This window comes from Bombina bombina, chromosome 1, assembly GCF_027579735.1.
Source record: "Bombina bombina isolate aBomBom1 chromosome 1, aBomBom1.pri, whole genome shotgun sequence".
In the NCBI taxonomy this organism is placed as follows: domain Eukaryota; kingdom Metazoa; phylum Chordata; class Amphibia; order Anura; family Bombinatoridae; genus Bombina; species Bombina bombina.
In genome coordinates this window covers 1,437,371,146-1,437,389,680 of record NC_069499.1, presented here as the reverse complement: position 1 = coordinate 1,437,389,680, position 18,535 = coordinate 1,437,371,146, and the positions used below count along the sequence as shown (strand labels likewise).

Below are 18,535 nucleotides of genomic sequence, written 5' to 3'. Positions count from 1 at the left end.
AAGTGGCAGTTATATGTCCTTTTAAATGCCAATGGACTCATTATTTAGCATTCCTTCACCCCTAATACATTCAGTAGAATTTCACTACACTAGATGTTCTCTGTACATATATAGATAGGTTTTATTGTGACAGAATACATATCCATATAGTATTTTCATTGTAAGAAACATGATCATAGTACCATGCATATTACACACCCCATTTTTTCTTTTCAAAAATTATAAATTAAAGAGATAATATAGAGGCATAAGGCTCCATTTATCAGGATGTGTATACAACTTTGGAGGCCCTTCACTGCAAGCTTGCATGAGTGAGCCTGCAGCCAATAGTTACGAAGCAGCGGTCATTAGCCATTAGCAGCTCATAGCTGGTGGATAAAAATCACCCAGGATGATTAACAACCCCTACTCGCGTACCATTGGGCTAGCATGAGCAAGGGGCGGCAGTAGAGTCTTTAGGGAGCGCTTGAAGCTTTCAAAACTAGAGGAGAGTCTTGTGGAGCGAGGCAGAGAGTTCTACAAGATGGGAGCCAGTCTGGAGAAGTCCTGTAAATGGGAATATGAGGAGGTAACAAGAGAAGAGGAGAGTAGGAGGTCATGAGCAGAGTGAAGGGGACAAAAGGGAGAGTATCTGGAGACAAAGTCTAAAATGTAGGGGGAAGCAGTGCAGTTGAGGGCTTTGTGTGTCAGAGTGAGAATTTTGTGTTTTATTCTGGAGGCAAGAGGAAGCCAGTGAAGGGATTGGCAGAGAGCAGCAGATGAAGAGCGACGTGTAAGGAAGATGAGCCTGGTAGAGGCATTCATTATGTATTTTAAAGGAGCTAGGCAACAGCTAGGGAGACCAGAGAGGACAGAGTTGCAGTAGTCAAGGTGGGGGGCAGCATTGCAGAAGGAGATGCTTGTGCAATTGTAAATGAGGGCAGCAAATTGCTGCCTGTTTTCTGTGATCACAGGCGAACAGGTTCGCGGATGTGAACCTTGTTCATCTAGTCTTTGATAAATGGGGCCCATAGTGTAGGTCTGAGTGTAAGCATTGCATTTTAAATGATCTGCACTCAAATTAACATTTACATTTTGTAAAAAGGGAAGTACCTTTTTTAAAATCCTCTTGAGTATGTTTATCAAATCTCATTTTTTGTGGTCAATCTCTTTTGCTGAGATCTATAAAAACGATCTCTCGAACTAGTTGAGCATGTTGATTGGTCAATGATCTGGAATCTATGATGTACAGTTCAGCCTCTCAGGGGAGCAATGGAAAGAAATCAGCAGTAAATCACAGGAAAAGATAGCAAATAATGAAAGCATGTTTTGTTGTATTTTTTAGCATGCATGATTAAGCATTTTATAAAACATTTAGTTTGGGTGTAATGTTCCTTTAAATACAATAAGATAACATTTGCCTCATTTATACAAAGTTCATCATTTGCGCAAATAAATACATGATATGTCCCCTAGTTCACATTCTAGCAGTTGTTGTGACTCTGTCGGAATGTGCTTATCAGAATATTTTCACACCCACCCTTTACCAGCTCTGTAAATCCAGCATTGTATTCAGTTGATCCCTCACACTAACCTCTGGCTTAAACTGCAAGTCACGAGAGGGTCAAAAAGTTATCATATTTCTCGCACTCGCTCAGCCATCAGTAAAGGATTTCTTATTAGTCAATGCAGGCAAATTCTTCTGTGCATCTTTACTCGCAGTGACACCTGTACTGGGGAAGGTATAGGATATTTTTAAAATAACATGGAAGTCAAAATGAATGTTTTATAATTCATATAGTGTAGAAGTTAGGGGGGGGGGACAATTTATTTCTCAAGTTTACATTCCAGTATCCTTTGGAGAAATGTAAGTGTGCATGCAGGGGTGTATTATGGCCTAGGCCAACAAGGCCGGTGCCTAGGGCAGCACAAAACATAAATACACCACTGTGTGCATGTATTTTGACCTATGTATGTGTAATGTTGCAAACACTGCTGCCATATAATGTTTCAGACATGTGCACACTCCTAAGCTACCACAGTATTCTGTCATGGAAGTTACATTTCACAAAGGTTACTAAAAGAATGTGGTGAATTTGATATAAAATGCAAAGAGGTTTAAAATTGAATCATGACAATTTACTTTAGACTTCCATGTCCCTTTAAGTGGGAATTTTGTAGGCTGGCAGTGGTGAGTGTACTTTTAGTGGTGACATGACTGGGTATTGGATTAATACTCATGGAGCATGTGGTTAACTTGTGCTTAGTGTTAGAGTGACATATCTAGCCCTGGTAGTGATCTGTTTGCAATATGGGAAGGTATACAATAACAATGTGTATATTAAATGTAAAATGAAGTGTTGTATGTATTATGATGTCTCAATATATTCATGGTTGTTGTCTTGTCCCCACAGCCCATCAGCCAGTCACATCTGATGAGGTGGCTCTGACAGGAAGTACAGCAACCCTAAAATGTACAGTAGAAAATCACGCAGAGTCTTCCTTGCAGTGGTCAAATCCAGCTCAGCAGACTCTTTACTTTGGGGATAAAAGAGGTAATTTATTCTGTGTATGATAAGGCCAAGATTTATTTCTACATAATCATAAAAAGTCACTTGTAGCAACAGTCAAGGTATTTTGCCAGCTTAAAGAGACATTTAAGTATATATATTAAAAAACTTTTTGTTAGAGCCCCATCCCCCCCCCACACTTTCTAGCGGAATTGCTAATTAGAAAATAAGCGAACACATCTCAGCCACACAAATCCGCACCTAATTACACTATGTTTTTCTGTTTTATGGTAAATTCCATTGTAATTAAAATAGCTATACATGCTTTATAGGTGAGAAGTTCTCCAGGAGACAATTTCACATACCTTTTTTTTTTACATCAATAAAATATTATTTTTCATAATAAATGTGTTTACTGCAGTGCACTTCCATATGCTTTGCTTGTTGTATTTCTTTTTAAATAAGCATTAAAATACATGCATGGCTTGACCCTTATGGACTTGAAGAAAAACATAATTTATGTAAGAACTAACCTGATAAATTAATTTCTTTCATGTAATTAGCAAGAGTCCATGAGCTAGTGACGTATGGGATATACATTCCTACCAGGAGGGGCAAAGTTTCCCAAACCTCAAAATGCCTATAAATACACCCTTCACCACACCCACAAATCAGTTTTACAAACTTTGCCTCCTATGGAGGTGGTGAAGTAAGTTTGTGCTAGATTCTACGTTGATATGCGCTCTGCAGCAGGTTGAAGCCCGGTTTTCCTCTCAGCGTGCAGTGAATGTCAGAGGGATGTGAGGAGAGTATTGCCTATTTGAATTCAATGATCTCCTTCTACGGGGTCTATTTCATAGGTTCTCTGTTATCGGTCGTAGAGATTCATCTCTTACCTCCCTTTTCAGATCGACGATATACTCTTATATACCATTACCTCTACTGATTCTCGTTTCAGTACTGGTTTGGCTTTCTACTACATGTAGATGAGTGTCCTGGGGTAAGTAAGTCTTATTTTCTGTGACAATCTAAGCTATGGTTGGGCACTTTTGTATAAAGTTCTAAATATATGTATTCAAACATTTATTTGCCTTAACTCAGGATGTTCAACGTTCCTTATTTCAGACAGTCAGTTTCATATTTGAGATAATGCATTTGAATAAATCAATTTTTTTCTTACCTTAAAATTTGACTTTTTTCCTGTGGGCTGTTAGGCTCGCGGGGGCTGAAAATGCTTCATTTTATTGCGTCATTCTTGGCGCGGACTTTTTTGGCGCAAAAAGTTTTTTCTGTTTCCGGCGTCATACGTGTCGCCGGAAGTTGCGTCATTTTTGACGTTTTTTAGCGCCAAAACTGTCGGCGTTCCGGATGTGGTGTCATTTTTGGCGCCAAAAGCATTTAGGCGCCAAATAATGTGGGCGTCTTTTTTGGCGCTAAAAAATATGGGCGTCACTTTTGTCTCCACATTATTTAAGTCTCATTATTTATTGCTTCTGGTTGCTAGAAGCTTGTTCACTGGCATTTTTTCCCATTCCTGAAACTGTCATTTAAGGAATTTTGATCAATTTTGCTTTATATGTTGTTTTTTCTATTACATATTGCAAGATGTCCCAGATTGACACTGAGTTAGAAGATACTTCTGGAAAAAACGCTGCCTGGTGCTGGATCTACCAAAGTTAAGTGTATCTGTTGTAAACTTATGGTATCTATTCCTCCAGCTGTTGTTTGTAATGAATGTCATGACAAACTTGTTAATGCAGATAATATTTCCTTTAGTAATGTTACATTACCTGTTGTGGTTCCATCAACATCTAATACTCAGAGTGTTCCTGTTAACATAAGAGATTTTGTTTCTAAATCTATTAAGAAGGCTATGTCTGTTATTCCCCCTTCTAGTAAATGTAAAAGGTCTTTTAAAACTTCTCATTTTTCAGATGAATTTTTAAATGAACATCATCATTCTGATTCTGATAGTGGTTCCTCTGGTTCAGAGGATTCTGTCTCAGAGGTTGATGCTGATAAATCTTCATATTTATTCAAAATGGAATTTATTCGTTCTTTACTTAAAGAGGTTTTAATTGTTTTAGAAATAGAGGATTCTGGTCCTCTTGATACTAAATCTAAACGTTTAAATAAGGTTTTTAAATCTCCTGTAGTTATTCCAGAAGTTTTTCCTGTCCCTGATGCTATTTCTGAAGTAATCTCCAGGGAATGGAATAATTTGGGTAATTCATTTACTCCTAAACGTTTTAAACAATTATATCCTGTGCCATCTGACAGATTAGAATTTTGGGACAAAATCCCTAAGGTTGATGGGGCTGTCTCTACTCTTGCTAAACGTACTACTATTCCTACGGCAGATAGTATTTCCTTTAAGGATCCTTTAGATAGGAAGATTGAATCCTTTCTAAGAAAAGCTTACTTATGTTCAGGTAATCTTCTTAGACCTGCTATATCTTTAGCGGATGTTGCTGCAGCTTCAACTTTTTGGTTAGAAGATTTAGCGCAACAAGTAACAGATCATAACTCTCATAGCATTGTTAATCTTCTTCAACATGCTAATAACTTTATTTGTGATGCCATCTTTGATATCATTAGAGTTGATGTCAGGTATATGTCTCTAGCTATTTTAGCTAGAAGAGCTTTATGGCTTAAAACTTGGAATGCTGATATGTCTTCTAAGTCAACTTTGCTTTCCCTTTCTTTCCAGGGTAATAAATTATTTGGTTCTCAGTTGGATTCTATTATCTCAACTGTTACTGGAGGGAAAGGAACTTTTTTACCACAGGATAAAAAAATCTAAAGGTAAATTTAGGTCTAATAATCGTTTTCGTTCCTTTCGTCACAATAAGGAACAAAAGCCTGATCCTTCGCCCTCAGGAGCGGTATCAGTTTGGAAACCATCTCCAGTCTGGAATAAGTCCAAGCCTTTTAGAAAACCAAAACCAGCTCAAGTCCACATGAAGGTGCGGCCCTCATTCCAGCTCAGCTGGTAGGGGGCAGATTACGTTTTTTCAAACAAATTTGGATCAATTCAATTCACAATCTTTGGATTCAAAACATTGTTTCAGAAGGGTACAGAATTGGCTTCAAGATAAGGCCTCCTGCAAAGAGATTTTTTCTTTCCCGTGTCCCAGTAAATCCAGCAAAGGCTCAAGCATTTCTGAAATGTGTTTCAGATCTAGAGTTGGCTGGAGTAATTATGCCAGTTCCAGTTCTGGAACAGGGGCTGGGGTTTTATTCAAATCTCTTCATTGTACCAAAGAAGGAGAATTCCTTCAGACCAGTTCTGGATCTAAAAATATTGAATTGTTATGTAAGGATACCAACATTCAAAATGGTAACTATAAGGACTATTCTGCCTTTTGTTCAGCAAGGGCATTATATGTCCACAATAGATTTACAGGATGCATATCTGCATATTCCGATTCATCCAGATCACTATCAGTTTCTGAGATTCTCTTTCCTAGACAAGCATTACCAGTTTGTGGCTCTGCCGTTTGGCCTAGCAACAGCTCCAAGGATTTTTACAAATGTTCTCGGTGCCCTTCTGTCTGTAATCAGAGAACAGGGTATTGTGGTATTTCCTTATTTGGACGATATCTTGGTACTTGCTCAGTCTTCACATTTAGCAGAATCTCATACGAATCGACTTGTGTTGTTTCTTCAAGATCATGGTTGGAGGATCAATTTACCAAAAAGTTCATTGATTCCTCAAACAAGGGTTACCTTTTTAGGTTTCCAGATAGATTCAGTGTCCATGACTCTGTCTCTGACAGACAAGAGATGTCTAAAATTGATCTCAGCTTGTCGAAACCTTCAATCACAATCATTCCCTTCGATAGCCTTATGCATGGAAATTCTAGGTCTTATGACTGCTGCATCGGATGCGATCCCCTTTGCTCATTTTCACATGCGACCTCTTCAGCTCTGTATGCTGAACCAGTGGTGCAGGGATTACACAAAGATATCTCAATTAATATCTTTAAAACCGATTGTACGACACTCTCTGACGTGGTGGACAGATCACCATCGTTTAGTTCAGGGGGCTTCTTTTGTTCTTCCGACCTGGACTGTAATTTCAACAGATGCAAGTCTGACAGGTTGGGGAGCTGTTTGGGGGTCTCTGACAGCACAAGTGGTTTGGGAATCTCAGGAGGTGAGATTACCGATCAATATTTTGGAACTCCGTGCAATTTTCAGAGCTCTTCAGTCTTGGCCTCTTCTAAAGAGAGAATCATTCATTTGTTTTCAGACAGACAATGTCACAACTGTGGCATACATCAATCATCAAGGAGGGACTCACAGTCCTCTGGCCATGAAAGAAGTATCTCGAATTCTGGTATGGGCGGAATCCAGCTCCTGTCTAGTTTCTGCGGTTCATATCCCAGGTATAGACAATTGGGAAGCGGATTATCTCAGTCGCCAAACGTTACATCCGGGCGAATGGTCTCTTCACCCAGAGGTATTTCTTCAGATTGTTCAAATGTGGGGTCTTCCAGAAATAGATCTGATGGCTTCTCATCTAAACAAGAAACTTCCCAGGTATCTGTCCAGATCCAGGGATCCTCAAGCGGAAGCAGTGGATGCGTTGTCACTTCCTTGGAAGTATCATCCTGCCTATATCTTTCCGCCTCTAGTTCTTCTTCCAAGAGTAATCTCCAAGATTCTGAAGGAATGCTTGTTTGTTCTGCTGGTGGCTCCAGCATGGCCTCACAGGTTTTGGTATGCGGATCTTGTCCGGATGTCCTCTTGCCAACCGTGGACTCTTCCGTTAAGACCAGACCTTCTGTCACAAGGTCCTTTTTTTCATCAGGATCTCAAATCCTTAAATTTAAAGGTATGGAGATTGAACGCTTGATTCTTAGTCAAAGAGGTTTCTCTGACTCTGTGATTAATACTATGTTACAGGCTAGTAAATCTGTATCTAGGGAGATATATTATAGAGTCTGGAAGACTTATATTTCTTGGTGTCTTTCTCATCATTTTTCCTGGCATTCTTTTAGAATTCCGAGAATTTTACAGTTTCTTCAGGATGGTTTGGATAAAGGTTTGTCTGCAAGTTCCTTGAAAGGACAAATCTCTGCTCTTTCTGTTCTTTTTTACAGAAAGATTGCTAATCTTCTTGATATTCATTGTTTTGTACAAGCTTTGGTTCATATAAAACCTGTCATTAAGTCAATTTCTCCTCCTTGGAGTTTGAATTTGGTTCTGGGGGCTCTTCAAGCTCCTCCGTTTGAACCTATGCATTCTTTGGATATTAAATTACTTTCTTGGAAAGTTTTGTTCCTTTTGGCCATCTCTTCTGCCAGAAGAGTTTCTGAATTATCTGCTCTTTCTTGTGAGTCTCCTTTTCTGATTTTTCATCAGGATAAGGCGGTGTTGCGAACTTCTTTTAAAATTTTACCTAAGGTTGTGAATTCTAACAACATTAGTAGAGAAATTGTGGTTCCTTCATTATGTCCTAATCCTAAGAATTCTAAGGAGAAATCATTGCATTCTTTGGATGTAGTTAGAGCTTTGAAATATTATGTTGAAGCTACTAAGAATTTCCGAAAGACTTCTAGTCTATTTGTTATCTTTTCCGGTTCTAGGAAAGGTCAGAAGGCTTCTGCCATTTCTTTGGCATCTTGGTTGAAATCTTTAATTCATCATGCTTATGTCGAGTCGGGTAAAACTCCGCCTCAAAGGATTACAGCTCATTCTACTAGGTCAGTTTCTACTTCCTGGGCGTTTAGGAATGAAGCTTCGGTTGATCAGATTTGCAAAGCAGCAACTTGGTCTTCTTTGCATACTTTTACTAAATTCTACCATTTTGATGTGTTTTCTTCTTCTGAAGCAGTTTTTGGTAGAAAAGTACTTCAGGCAGCTGTTTCAGTTTGATTCTTCTGCTTATAATTTCAGTTTTTTTCATTATAAGATTTAAACTTTGTTTTGGGTGTGGATTATTTTCAGCGGAATTGGCTGTCTTTATTTTATCCCTCCCTCTCTAGTGACTCTTGCGTGGAAGATCCACATCTTGGGTAGTCATTATCCCATACGTCACTAGCTCATGGACTCTTGCTAATTACATGAAAGAAAACATAATTTATGTAAGAACTTACCTGATAAATTAATTTCTTTCATATTAGCAAGAGTCCATGAGGCCCACGCTTTTTGTGGTGGTTATGATTTTTTTGTATAAAGCATAATTATTCCAATTCCTTATTTTTTTATGCTTTGGCACTTTTTTCTTATCACCCCACTTCTTGGCTATGCGTTAAACTGATTTGTGGGTGTGTTGAGGGGTTTATTTATAGGCATTTTGAGGTTTGGGAAACTTTGCCCCTCCTGGTAGGAATGTATATCCCATACGTCACTAGCTCATGGACTCTTGCTAATATGAAAGAAATGAATTTATCAGGTAAGTTCTTACATAAATTATGTTTTCTTTCATATTGGCAAGAGTACATGAGCTAGTGACGTATGGGATATACAATCCTATAGTAAAAGAGATGCGGCGCCGCTCAGTCCACGTCATACGGCTGAACAAATGATCTTTTCCAGGATCCTAAAAGTGGGTAACAGGTCTGTGTTGGAGCGGTGCCAGCACAAAAATACCAAAAAGGTATCTATGATTAAGTGCCGCAGGGTACGAAACATGTAAGGTTTCCTCCTCCTCCACCTTTTGTTTGCAACATGAGTGTTGTTGTTTTAAAGAATTTTTGGAATAAAGAATGAATTTTTAACTTTATCCTGGAGTGCCGCCTGTCCTTCTCTGCATGATATACAATCCTACCAGGAGGAGCAAAGTTTCCCAAACCTCAAAATGCCTATAAATACACCCCTCACCACACCCACAATTCAGTTTAATGAATAGCCAAGTACTGGGGTGAAAAAATAAGGAGTAAAAAAGCATACAAAAGGAGGAACTGGAAATAAAATTGTGCTTTTTATACAAAAAATATAACCACCATAAAAAAGGGTGGGCCTAATGGACTCTTGCCAATATGAAAGAAATTAATTTATCTGGTAAGTTCTTACATAAATTATGTTTTCTTTCATGTAATTGGCAAGAGTCCATGAGCTAGTGACGTATGGGATAGAAATACCCAAGATGTGGGAGACAACAGAAGAGTCACTAGAAAGGGAGGGATAAAATAAAAACAGCTACTTCCGCTGAAAACATTAAATCCACAAAAAATAAGTCTTTCTTATAAATTTTTAATTTCACATAAATTTCAAGAAAAAAACTTAAATCATAAGCAGAAGAATCAAACTGAAACAGCTGCCTGAAGAACTTTTCTACCAAAGACTGCTTCAGAAGAAGCAAATACATCAAAATGGTAAAATTTTGTAAATGTATGCAAAGAAGACCAAGTTGCTGCTTTGCAAATCTGAGCAACCGAAGCTCCATTCTTAAATGCCCAAGAAGTGGCAACTGATCTAGTAGAATGAGCTGTAATTCTCTGAGGCGGAGACTGTCCCCCCTTTAAATAAGCCTTGTGAATCAAAAGCTTTAACCAAGATGCCAAAGAAATGGCAGAGGCTTTCTGACCTTTCCTAGGACCAGGAAAAACAACAAATAGACTAGAAGTCTTCCTGAAATCTTTAGTAGCTTCGACATAATATTTCAAAACTCTTACAACATCTAAAGAATGTAGAGATCTTTCAAGAGTATTCTTGAGATTAGGACACAAGGAAGGAACAGCAATTTCCCTACTAATGTTGTTAGAATTCACAACCTTAGGAAGAAATTTAAACGAAGTCCGCAAAACAGCCTTATCCTGATGGAAAATAAGAAAAGAAGACTCACAAGAGAGAGCAGACAATTCAGAAAATCTTCTAGCTGAAGAGATAGCCAAAACAAACAACACTTTGCATGAAAGTAGTTTAATATCCAAACAATGCATAGGCTCAAAAGGAGGAGCCTGCAAAGCCTTCAAAACCAAATTAATACACCAAGGAGGAGAGATTGATTTAATAACAGGCTTGATACGAACCAAAGTCTGAACAAAACAGTGAATATCAGGAAGTTTAGCAATCTTTCTGTGAAATAAAACAGAAAGAGAAGATTTGTCCCTTCAAAGTACTTGCAGACAAACCTTTATCCAAACCATCCCGAAGAAACTGTAAAATTCTAGGAATTCTAAAAGAATGTCAAGAGAATTTATGAGAAAAAACACCAGGAAATATAGGTTTTCCAAACCCGATAATAAATCTTACTTGAAACAGACTTATGAGCCTGTAGCATAGTATTAATCACTGAGTCAGAGAAACCTCTATGAGTAAGCACTAAGCGTTCAATTTCCATACCTTCGAATTTAGCGATTTAAGATCCTGATGGAAAAACAGCACTTGAGACAGAAGGTGTGGCCTTAAAGGAAGTAGTCAAGGTTGGCAGCTGGACATCCGGACAAGATCCGCATACCAAAGCCTGTGAGGTTATGCTGGTGCTATCAGAAACACATGCAATTGTTCCAATATGATCTTGGAGATCACCCTTGGAAGAAAAACTAGAGGCAGAAAAATGTAAGCAGGTTGGTAAAACCAAGGAACTGCTAATGCATCCACCATCTCCGCCTGAGGATCCCTGGACCTGGACAGGTACCTGGGAAGCTTCTTGTTTGGATGGGAAGCCATCAGATCTATTTCAGGGAGACCCCACATCTGTACAATCTGACCAAATACATATGGATGGATAGACCACTCCCCTGTATGTAAAGACTGACAAATGAGATAATGTGCCTCCCAATTCTACACCCAATCCTACACCTAGAATATGTTTTGCAGAAATTAGACAGGAGTTGGATTCCACCCAAGAAAATATCCAAGATACTTCTTTCATTGCTAAAGGACTGAGAGTTCCCCCTTGATGATTGACTTATGCCTCAGTTGTGATATTGTCTGTCTGAAAACAGAGACCCCCAGACAGCTCCCCAACCTGTGAGACTTGCATCTGTTGAAATCACAGTCCAGGCAGGATGAACAAAAGAGGCCCCTTGAATAATCCAATGATGGACTAACAACCAGGACAGAGAGAGTTGAATGTTGGGATTTAAGTATATCAACTGTGATATCCGAGTATAATCCCTGCACCATTGATTCAGCATGCAAAGCTGCAGAGGTCTCATATGAAAAACATGCAAAGGGGATTGCGTCCAATGCTACAGTCATGAGACCTAAAACTTTCATGCACATAGCCACTGAAGGGAATGATCGAGACTGAAGGTTTCGACAGGCAGAAACCAATTTCATTTGTCTCTTGTCTGTTAATGACAGAGTCATGGACACTGAATCTATCTGGAAACCTAAAAAGGTGACCCTTGTCTGAGGAATCAAGGAATTCTTTGGTAAATTGATCCTCCAACCATGTCTTTGAAGAAACAACACAAGTTGATTCATGTGAGATTCTGCTAAATCAAAAGATTGATCCAGTACCAAGATATCGTCCAAATAAGGAAACACTGCACTACCCTGCTCTCTGATTACAGATAGAAGGGCACCGAGAACCTTCGAAAAGATTCTTGGAGCTGTTGCTAAGCCAAATGGAAGAGCAACAAACTGGTAATGCTTGTCTAGAAAAGAGAAGCTCAGAAACCGATAGTGGTCTGGATGAATCTGAATATGAAGTTATGCATCCTGTAAGTATTTTGAGGACATGTAATGACCTTGCTGAACAAAAGGCAGAATAGTCCTTATAGTCACCATCTTGAAATTTGGGACTCTTACAAAATGATTCAAAAACTTCAAATCCAGAACTGATCTGAAAGAATTTTCCTTCTTCGGGACAATGAATAGATTTGAATAAAAACCCAGACCCTGTTCCAGAATTGGAACTGGCACAATAACTCCTGAAAGCTCTAGATCTGAAACACATTTCAGAAAAGCCTGAGCTTTCACAGAATTTTTTGGAAAGTGAGAGAGAAAAAATCTTCTCACAGGAGGTCTTATACTGAAACCTATTTGATACCCCTGGGAGACAATATTCTGAATCTAATGATTCTGAATGGAACCTGCCCAAACATCTTGAAATAATTTCAATCTGCCCCCCACCAGCAGAACTGGATCAAGGGCCGCACCTTCATGCAGTCTTGAGGGCTGGCTTTGGTTTCTTGTAAGGCTTGGATTTATTCCAACTCGAGGAAGGCTTTAGGGGAAGGAGCGGTTTTCTGTTCTCTATTCTGACGAAAGGAACAAAACTGATTAGAAGCTCTCGATTTGCCTTTAGACTTGTTATCTTGATGCAAAAAATCTCCCTTCCTCCCAGTAATAGTGGAAATAATTGAATACAACTGGGAACTAAACAAATTATTACCCTGGACTGAAAGAGATAGTAACCTAGATTTAGACACCATGTCAGCATTCCATGATTTTAGCCATAAAGCTCTAAAATAGCTAAAGACATAGATTTAACATGTATCTTGATGATATCGAAAATAGCATCACAGATAAAATGATTATCATGTTGAAGCAAACTAACAATGCTATGCAAATCAGAGTCTTTTTCCCGTTGTGCTAAGCTATCCAACCAAAAAGTTGATGCAGCTGCAACATCAGCCATAGAAATGGCTGGTCTGAGCATATAGCCAGAATGCAAATAATCTTTCCTTAGATAAGATTCAATCTTCCTATCTAAAGGATCCTTAACCCCTTAATGACCACAGCACTTTTCCATTTTCTGTCCGTTTGGGACCAAGGCTATTTTTACATTTTTGTGGTGTTTGTGTTTAGCTGTAATTTTCCTCTTACTCATTTACTGTACCCACACATATTATATACCGTTTTTCTCGCCATTAAATGGACTTTCAAAATATACCATTATTTTCATCATATCTTATAATTTACTATAAAAAATATTATAAAATATGAGGAAAAAATGGAAAAAAACACACTTTTTCTAACTTTGACCCCCAAAATCTGTTACACATCTACAACCACCAAAAAACACCCATGCTAAATAGTTTCTAAATTTTGTCCTGAGTTTAGAAATACCCAATGTTTACATGTTCTTTACTTTTTTTGCAAGTTATAGGGCTATAAGTACAAGTAGCACTTTGCCATTTCCAAACCACTTTTTTTCAAAATTAGCGCTAGTTACATTGGGACACTAATATCTTTCAGGAATCTCTGAATATCCATTGACATGTATATATTTTTTTTTAGAAGACATCCCAAAGTATTGATCTAGGCCCATTTTGGTATATTTCATGGCACCATTTCACCGCCGAATGCGATCAAATAAAAAAATTATTTTACTTTTTCACAAATTTTTTCACAAACTTTAGGTTTCTCACTGAAATTATTTACAAACAACTCATGAAATTATGGAATAAATGGTTGTAAATGCTTCTCTGGGATCCCCTTTGTTCATAAATAGCAGACATATATGGCTTTGGCTTTGCTTTTTGGTAATTAGAAGGCTGCTAAATGCCACTGCGCACCAACCGTGTATTATGCCCAGCAGTGAATGGGTTAATTAGGGAGCATGTAGGGAGCTTCTAGGGTTAATTTTAGCTCTAGTGTAGTGTAGTAGACAACCCCAAGTATTGATCTAGGCCCATTTTGGTATATTTCATGCCACCATTTCACCGCCAAAAGCAATCAAATAAAAAAAAATTGTTCACTTTTTCAAACTTTAGGTTTTTCACTAAAATTATTTACAAACAGCTTGTGCAATTATGGCACAAATGGTTTTAAATGCTTCTCTGGGATCCCCTTTGTTCATAAATAGCAGACATATATGGCTTTGGCGTTGCTTTTTGGTAATTATAAGGCCGCTAAATGCTGCTGCGCATCACATGTGTATTATGGCCAGCAGTGAAGGGGTTAATTAGGTAGTTTGTAGGGAGCTTGCAGGGTTAATTTTAGCTTTAGTGTAGAGATCAGACTCCCACCTGACACATCCCACCCCCTGATCCCTCCCAAACAGCACTCTTCCCTCCCCCACCCCACAATTGTCCCCGCCATCTTAAGTACTGGCAGAAAGTCTGCCAGTACTAAAATAAAAGGTATAAAAAAAAAAAAAAAAAAAAAAAAAAATTTTTAAGCATATTTACATATGCTGCTATGTAGGGTCCCCCCTTAGCCCCCAACCTCCCTGATCCCCCCAAAATAGCTCCCTAACCCTCCCCCTCTGCCTTATTGGGGCCATCTTGGGTACTGGCAGCTGTCTGCCAGTACCCAGTTTGCAAATAAAAATGTTTTATTTTTTATGTTTTACTTTTTGTTTCTGTAGTGTAGCTTCCCCCCCACAGTCCAATACCCCACCAGCCAAACCGATCACCAAAAAAACCATATTAACCCCTTTGATCCCCACTTCTAACATAAACATTTTCTGTAGCGTAGTGGTTCCCACCCGCTCCCTCCCCGTGCACGCGCCCGCCCGGCCTCCCCGTGCACGCGCGCGCGTCCGTGCGCGTCCCCCCGGTCGTCCCCGCCCCCGATCCCGCCCCCCTCCGCATCACAAAGGCCATCGATGGCCGCCACCCACCTCCCATACCGGCTCCCACCCACCAACGAACGTAGCCGTTAATGTCCGGTGCAGAGAGGGCCACAGAGTGGCTCTCTCTGCACCGGATGGCTACAAATGGTTATTGCAGGATGCCTCGATATCGAGGCATCACTGCAATAACCGGAAAGCAGCTGGAAGCGAGCAGGATCGCTTCCAGCTGCTTTCCAAACCGAGGACGTGCAGGGTACGTTCTCAGGCATTAACTGCCTTTTTTTTGAGGACGTACCCTGCACGTCCTCGGTCATTAAGGGGTTAAAAGAGGTATCAACCTTAGGGACTTTGCCCCCAAACTCTAATTTAGCCACTGGCAAAGGATACAACTTTTTAAACCTTGAAGAAGGAACAAAAGAAGTACCAGGCTTAGGCCATTCCTTAGCAATCACATCAGAAATGGCATCAGGAACAGGAAAAACCTCAGGAGTAGTCACAGGAGGTTTATAAACAGAATTTAAACATTTACTGGATTTATTATCAAGAGGACCAGACTCCTCAATATCCAAAGTTATTAACACTTCTTTTAACAAAGAACAAATATACTCAATCTTAAAAAGATAAGATGATTTATCAGTGTCAATGTCTGAAGTAGGATCTTCTGAATCAGAGAGATCCTCATCAGCGGAGGATATATCAGTATGTTGCCGGTCATTACAAATTTCATCAATATTATGAGAAGTTTTAAAAGATCTTTTATGTTTATTTGAAGGCGATATAGCAGCCATAGCCTTCTGTATTGCATCAGCAATATAATTTTTCATATCATGTACTTTAGATGTTGAAGGAATAACAGATACTGTACTACTGTACTAGCACTAATAGAAACCTTTTCTGCATTCAAAAGCTTATCATGACAACTGTTACATACTACAGCTCGAGATATAATCTCCACTAGCTTACAACAGATACACTTAGCTTTGGTAGAACTGTGTTCAGGCAGCATGGTTCCTACAGCAGCTTCTGAGACAGGATCAGATTGAAACATCTTGTAAAATGTAGAAAAAGAAAAATAACATTAAACAGAAATATCTTATTTCCACATATAGCAGTTTCAGGAATGGGAAAAATGCAAATGCTAAAATTGGCAAAAAAAAAGCAAATAGCATAGCCCTCTGAGCATAAAGAAGCCAAGGAGCATATAGGAAGTGAGGTAAAATAAAACTATTTTTTTTGGCGCCAAGTATGACACACAATGCAAAAGGAAGTTGAGAAATATTTTGGCGCCAACAAACATCCGGAAATGACGCAACTCGCGCCATAACACAATTTTGCACCAAACAACCTAGCGTCAACTAAGATGCAGGAAATTATGAACTTGCATTATGACAGACGCACATTCACACCCAAAAAAAAGAATGACGCAATAAATAACAGCATTTTGTGCCCTTGCGAGCCTAATTTGCCCGCAAGTTTTCCAAGAAAAAACAAGTCAAATTGAAAAAAAAAAGTCTATACCACAGGTAAGACAAACTTCCTAAGCATGATTCCCATAACAAAACTGCTGGACTGCAAAGGGAAATACACATAGACCTGACTCATGGCAAATATAAGTAAAATACATATATTTAAAACATTATATTAATACATAAAGCGCCAAACCATAGCTGAGAGTGTCTTAAAATAATGATACATACTTACCGAAAAACACCCATCCACATATAGCAGATAGCCACACCAGTACTGAAAGCTATCAGCAGAGGTAATGGTATATAAGAGTATATCATCAATCTGAAAAGGGAGGTAGGAGATGAATCCCTACAACCGATAACAGAGAATTTTTTAAAAGATTTCCCACGAGGAAAACCATAAAATCAAACAGGCGATACTCTCTTCACATCCCTTTGACAAACACTGTACTCTGAGAAGAATTGGGCTTCAGAATGCTTAGAAGCGCTTATCACAGAAGAAATCATAAAAATCAAGCACAAACTTACTTTACCACCTCCATAGGAGGCAAAGTTTGTAAAACTGAATTGTGGGTGTGGTGAGGGGTGTATTTATAGGCATTTTGAGGTTTGGTAAACTTTGCCCCTCCTCGTAGGATTGTATATCCCATACGTCACTAGCTCATGGACTCTTGCTAATTACATGAAAGAAATACGCATACACTCATGTGGCAGATCTTTTTGAATCTAGCTGACACTAAAAATGGGTTAAATGTGTAGTGTTCTGCTTAGGAGATACAATGTATTGCTTTGGTTCCTGAGTAGGACGTTAGCTATTTGTTTAAACCTTTTGTGGGGGTAATATTTATAGCTAGTAAGGGACATTAGTGCGTTTTATTACGCCACTTCTCTTTAATACATTTTAAAGTTTTGACTATAGTAATGTTCTCTTTTACTTACTAACCATCCAGTTGTATTTATTTACTTTCTTTGTACTTTTTTTTATTCTAATCCTTTTCAACCCTTCTGGCTTTCTATCTTATTGGTCCTCTTTTCTCTCCTATATATTCCCTTCTCTCCCTATCAGAATATGTATTGCATTTTAATTGCCCTGCTCTACCTCTTCCACTTGCCATTACCAAGTGTTAAGTTTTCTGTATATTGTCTTACCTACACTTTGGGGATGATTTATCAAGCTACTCATGGAACTTGATGCCCCTGTTTCCGTGTGAGCCTTCTAAAGACCGCTGCTTCATAACTTGTCCACCTGCTCTGAGGCCTCAGACAGAAATCAACCCGATCGAATACGATCGGGTTGATTGACACCCCCTACTAGCGGCCAATTGACCGCAGATCTGCAGGGGGCGGCATTGCACCAGCAGTTCACAAAAACTGCTGGTGCAATGATAAATGCAGACAGCGTATGCTGTCGGCATTTATCAATGTGCAGTGGACATGATACGCTACATCGTATCATGTCCACTCGCACTATGATAAATATACCCCTATGTGTCTTTTCTTCTGTGTTCCTCATACTCTACTCATCTCAATCCCCTTTCCTCTAAGTTCTCTAATTCGTTGTTCCTCCTATCACTCCCTCATTTCTCTTACTAATATAATTATGTCACTAATTTCCATTTTCTTTCCTGATATCTCTACCAGCTCTAAGAGACAGCAGAATCCAGTTGGTGAGCTCTACTGCCAACGAGCTGACCATTAGTATTAGCAATGTGGCATTGTCAGATGAAGGAGAGTACACATGTTCCATCTTCACCATGCCTGTGAGGATTGCCAAGGCCATGATAACAGTTCTAGGTATGTAATTATTTGTTTATGTTTTAGGTCTATCCTTATACACCATTGGTAGTAGTGACCATTCTTAATGATACTATCTGATATATAAATGTAACCCCATTATTTACAATGTTAGAATAATGGTCAGAATATGCACCCTGCATGCACAAAGTACCTTCTATAGATTTTTGCTTTCGCTTTATTTTTAAGATAGTTGTTTTAAAATTAGCACAATAAGGGCTAGATTACAAATGGAGCGCGATAAATAACCAACCATTACAAGTGGCTGGTTATTGCTACTGAGAGCTCATGGTAGTAATTACTGCACAGAAAATTAACCATAGATTAGATCTCTGGATAATTTTCTAAAAGTACCCCCA

General features: G+C 38.9%; 1 protein-coding gene across 3 annotated transcripts in view; it reads left to right on the top strand.

Moving 5' to 3' along the window:
• The window catches only part of CADM3 (cell adhesion molecule 3), a 465,173-nt gene that overhangs the window by 297,439 nt on the left and 149,199 nt on the right, over window positions 1-18,535 (top strand). For all 3 annotated transcript variants that reach the window (XM_053705518.1, XM_053705514.1, XM_053705521.1), the window contains 2 exons: window positions 2,394-2,534; window positions 18,024-18,176. In XM_053705518.1, the coding sequence (XP_053561493.1) occupies window positions 2,394-2,534; window positions 18,024-18,176 (294 nt within the window). The remainder of the gene's footprint in view (window positions 1-2,393; window positions 2,535-18,023; window positions 18,177-18,535) is intronic.